General features: G+C 36.7%; 1 protein-coding gene across 1 annotated transcript; it reads left to right on the top strand.

The window, feature by feature from the left end:
- Positions 1-2114: 2114 nt before the first annotated feature.
- LOC135741271 (beta-1,3-galactosyltransferase 2-like) lies at positions 2115-3076 on the top strand. Its single transcript, XM_065259918.1, has one exon. The coding sequence runs from the start codon at positions 2120-2122 to the stop codon at positions 3074-3076; it is 957 nt and encodes a 318-aa protein (XP_065115990.1). The 5' UTR covers positions 2115-2119.
- Positions 3077-5568: the final 2492 nt, after the last annotated feature.

Raw genomic sequence — 5568 nt, 5'->3', positions numbered from 1 at the left:
CGACGTGAAGCAATTCATCAAGGGAGTCAATTCCTATATGCCCATCTTTACAGCAGAAAATAATGCGTTTACAGCCTGGTACAAAAAGTGTTTTTGGTCTATATAGCTTATATTGCCCTTCACGATAACTGTGAGGGGAGTGAATTTTTCTGTAACTCATCCGTTTAAATTATATTAAGTCTTAATGTTCTGCATAATTAAGGTCGTGGCCACTTGAGTGACGGGTGAACTGCCACTGCTTTCACTATCACCGAGCTAGGCGGGAGCAACCAGCCACTTCAGCTTCACGCACGTCACACCTCTTTACCCATTTCCGTTTATCTGTGAGTGCACGGGGACGTGATGCCAAGATGGCGACGGCAGATCCTGCCAACTATTGGCCTCAAAAAAGCTCTTCACAAACCTATGGGTGACTTCACAGACACTACATCCATATTTTTTACAATCTTTGGTAGCACCTAAAAAATCAGTTTTATAAACGAACATTTTCTCACTTTAAAGGTATAGCAGGTATTTCCCTGATTTTTTTAGGAGAACCGCCCCTCCACTTTTTTAAAAAAAAGCACATAAGCAACACTCGACCTACTCCCGAGAGGGAACGCCTATTAACGTGTGCACGAGAGAGCATGCACGAGCCTAGTTCTTCTCTTCGCTCTGTTTACAAGTTGCTGCCGGCATGGTTCATACATTGAGATGTTTACCATGTCTGCATGGTGCGTTACTTGTGCCAGGGCTAGCATCGCTAATCATAGCTTACATCAACTTTTACTAGCAGTAATTTTAAATGGATTTCTCCAAATAGCATGCCAAACTTTACCTGTCCAGTAGAAACTTCGCGACTGAGGCATCAGTGGGAAACCTAACCTGTGTGAAATATTCTCCCAAAAACACTCTGGTCTTGTTTCTTTTTTTTTTCTTCCTGTCATACAATTCGTAAGCAGTTTTTGAAAAAATACGGTGAGAACGCGAGCTTCAATGAATGGCTAAAACCGTAGCCCACCACACATATACACCTGAAAGAGCGCATGCGCAGAAAGCGAACCTAGGGACGAGCACGTACTATGGCCTTACGTAAACATATCATCAGAATGATTGACAACTGGAATGACCAATAGTCTTGATGATCCACCCGGAAAAGAAAATCTTCCTCTATACCTTTAAGTGAAAAATTTAAAGGGACACTCCACTTTTTTTAAAAGAATGCTAATTTTCCAGCTCCCCTAGAGTTAAACATTTGATTTTTACCATTTTGGAATCCATTCAGCTGATCTCCGGGTATGGCGCTACCACTTTTAGCATAACTTAGCATAATTTATTGAATCTGATTAGGCCATTAGAATAACGCTAAAAAATAACCAAAGAGTTTCAATACTTTTCCTATATAAAACTTCTTCTGTAGTTAAATTTTTAACTAAAAATTAAAAGTTTCTAGGCAGATATGCTAGGAACTATACTCTTATTCTGGTTTAATAATAAAGGATTTTGCTGCCGTAACATGGCTGCAGCAGGCTTAGTGATATTACGCACTGCCCAAAAATAGTCCCCTTGGTAACTTTCAATAGCAGGGGACTATTTTCAGGCGCTACTTAATATCACTACGCCTGCTGCAGCCATGTTACGGCAGCAAAGTCCTTGATTTTTACACCAGAATGAGAGTATAGTTCCTAGCCATATTTGCCTCGAAATTCGCAATTTAGTCTTAGTACACGATGTAACTACAGAAGAGTCAAGTTTTAAATAGAAAAAATATCAAAACTCTTTGATTATTTTCTACCGCGATGCTAATGGTATAATCAGATTTAATAAATTATGCTAAGGCTAAGCTATGCTAAAAACGATAGCGGCAGATAATGATCATATTTTCAAAAAAAGTGGAGTGTTCTTTTAAGGGAAAAAACTTCAAAATATCTTCAATTGGTAACCTAAAATATTTAAACATTTTTCACTTATAGTGAACATTTGAAGGCGTTACCGATTGAAAAAATTTTATCCAACTTTTCATAGAGTATAGTAAAGTATCTGATGAATAAGATTTAAGTATTCATAAGATGAATGTAATATTTGTCTATAATATAGTAACCGATGTTTCATTGCCTTTATTTCAGCCTCATTCAGACAGATGATCCATAAGACTTGGCTACTGCCTAGTCTCCTGATTCTAGGAAATATTTTACTGCTGTGTTTCACTGTCGTGACCCTTGAAAGACGAAAGCTGTGGAGGCTGCCGAAAAGATTAGGACCCTACCATGTTGCTTACCCTCAAAGATACAAATTCATAATTGATCAACCAGATAAATGTGCACAGCAAAATCCTTTCGTGGTGATTATTGTGCCTGTGGCGCCTAATAACGTTGATGCTCGCAATGCTATCCGAATGTCATGGGGACGTGACAAGCTTGTCCAGGAGAAAGTGGCGCTCGTTCTGTTTCTCCTCGGCTCACATTATGGAACCGATGCGGACAGACTACAAGAACAACTCCGGATTGAGAGCGAGCAGTACCAAGACCTGCTCCAGAGTAACTTTAAGGATACCTATAGGAATCTAACCATTAAAACAATGGTAATGATGGAGTGGCTAAACAAGAAGTGTCCACAGGCGTCTTATGCCGTGAAGGTGGATGCAGACGTGCTCCTCAACATTAGAAACCTTATGAGCATGCTAGTGAATCTGAATCCACTGCAAAGGAACTACATCACTGGCCTGGTTTTGTTCGGCAACAGTGTCCTGCGAGATCGATCCAGCAAGTTTTATATCCCTCATGAAGTCTACCCCAAATCCAGATATCCTCCGTATCCTCTGGGAATGTGCTACATCTTTTCTATGGACCTACCAGAGAAGATTGTACGTGCTTCGATGCATATCAGACCTATATTTATAGAGGATGCATATGTTGGCATGTGTCTGAATCGTTTGGGTATTAGACCTAAAAAACCACCAAATATTCAACAGTTTGTGGTTAAACCGCCTCATTACAATCGCTGTCTCTATTCGAAACTAATAGCAGTACTTACAAACAGCCCAACTAAGTTGGTTGCTTACTGGACAGATATCCACACCTCCAGGACACCATGCTGAGGTGTTTATTAAAGCGATTTTTGGTAGAAAACAGTAAAACACAAAAATGATTTAGCTTGGTTTTCACAGGCAGGGTCATTTGCGTTTCTGACCGCTTTAAAATTGGATTTGAGTGAATCAGATCACATAATTTTGGACCCATTTTAAACCTGTACATAGTGCTGACTACTTATGATCCCATGGATGTTATACCAGGTGTAAACAGGGCCTGTGTATGTGCTTGTGAGCAATTTGCATCCTGAACTAAAGTAACAATAACAAGACTTGGAAATGTAAATCTCCTCTTTGTAGAATTTACATTTCTTGACTACAACTATGACCTGTCAGTTTATAAAGTTATGACCTAAGGTTATGTAAATAAACCCTCATGAAATATACAAAGTTTTTGTATTACTTTTGAATGTTCCAATTTTAACAAAAAGCAGCTGTAGCTAGAATTTCATAGGAAAATTATATTTAGAGATTTTTATTAAATTGTGTATAAAATTAACATACAACTGTATTTTTCTGTTTTCCCCCCTAAAAATTATTTTCAGGAACCTTTAAATGTAAAATAAAAAAATATATAGCACAAATATATTATCAGGATTCAAGCATGTTCAGAAAATGGGGAATGATGCTGTACAATAAGTTATAGCATAAAATATATGTCGAATTGACAAAAATAAAGATTTTTTCAATGTGGATACAGTTGGTTATTAGTTGTTCGGTTAAAAGTTTTTTTTGACTGAATCATGTATCACTTAATCATGGTTCACTAAAAATTGCTAATGAAGATGGTTTCATGTAACAATTTTAATAAAACAAACTTTGCAATAACATACCGACAATATGTGTATGTTGTCTATTCTGTTGGTAACCAGGTTGTAACACTGTTATAAGATTGTGAAAAATATGTCCGGATTCAAACATTTCAGACATTCTAGCATAATATTGTAGCCAGCTTTAATGTCAAAGTTGGCTGAAGTGAATAAAAATGACGTACAACTCGAAGACGCTGTCAATGCTTCCCTAAAGGGCCCATATTATGGAAAATCAACTTTTACAAAGTGTTTAGACATAAATGTGTGTTGGGAGAGTGTGAACACAACCAAATGAAACAAATCCACCCTCTCCTTTTTACTCCATGCTTTAAAACAAAGCAATCTCATTTAGACATGCTATTTTGATTCTCTTGTTAATGTGATGTCACATTTACAATGCCCCACCCACTGCCACTGACTGACTGGTTAATTTTAGCCAACAGCTTTTCTAAAAGTGTTTTTTTTGTGCTGTAGCACATTTGCATTTAAAGACGCATAAAAACAGCTTCTACCTAAAAAGGGCCATTTTGTACACTTATTTTAAGATTTTTTTCTTACCCCATTAGCAGATTTATTTGCTTGTTTTAAGCACAAATTGACTTTAATTTAAAAAAAATTGTCTAAAAACTAGATTTAAAAAGATGCATGTGCCTTTTTAGGTCATTTTGCTCATCAAGAAAATGTTTTTTTTTTTTATTTAAGAATTTGTAGATATTTGTTCTGTAAACAAGGCAAACATACTAAGTAAAAAGTCATTTTTAGCAGTGGGTCCTTCAAACTTAAACGCAAATAACAGTGTTATGTTTCCTTCTGTTATTCTGTTATTATCTGTAGGGGACAAAAAGGAGTTGAAATGATTAATCATTAAAAAATTACTGGTCGTCCCTCTTTTATCAAAAATAGCTGAAACATAACATGTTAGGTCAGAATCTATGATATATGTGCTTCCCATACGAACTTCAACTTTTGGGTTGACAAGATATATTAATATTAGTCATAATGGGCCACACCTGACAAATAAAAAATAAATCTACTACATGAAACAGTCTATCAAAATTCTTTTCACTCTTTATGTCACAAGAGTCTGGGGATGAAGCATGCCAAGTTTTCTGTGCGAATCAATTGAGCCGCCTGGGACGAGTTTGATAAATTTGCTAAAATTAATAAATGGCTAAAATCATCACCTAAAACATCTTTTATTGTGACATTGTCGCATAATGTATGGGTTATACAATTTTATAAATTCTAAAAAAAACTGATTTGTGGGTAGGCAAAGTGCAATAGACCCTTTTACTGTTTGTACACAATGATGACGTGGCAGCGTATGCGTGCGCATCTTGGCAACGGAAGTATATATCTATGCCACCTGCACCTACAGGGTATGCAAAGCATCCACAACTTCCAATACTTAACAGACACGGCAGCAAACCAGAAACAGGACTTGAGTCTGGTTTTGCTTTTAGGTGATGTTATAGGGTTGCCAGTAGTCAGCAGCAAAGCCATACAAATAGCCTGAACTGCACTGTATGTGGGCTTGAAACGTTGCTATAAGTTTATGAAGTCATGGTCATTTTAAAATTTAGACTTGATATCAAGAATAATTTTGAATCTCTTTATCACAGCCATCCAAAACAATAACTGAAATATAAAATAACTATTACTCTGTGTAGAGTTCAAGGTTACATGGAA

Source organism: Paramisgurnus dabryanus, chromosome 24, assembly GCF_030506205.2.
Source record: "Paramisgurnus dabryanus chromosome 24, PD_genome_1.1, whole genome shotgun sequence".
In the NCBI taxonomy this organism is placed as follows: Eukaryota; Metazoa; Chordata; class Actinopteri; order Cypriniformes; family Cobitidae; genus Paramisgurnus; species Paramisgurnus dabryanus.
The sequence above is the reverse complement of the archived record's forward strand: the minus strand, read 5'-3'. Positions and strand labels throughout refer to the sequence as shown.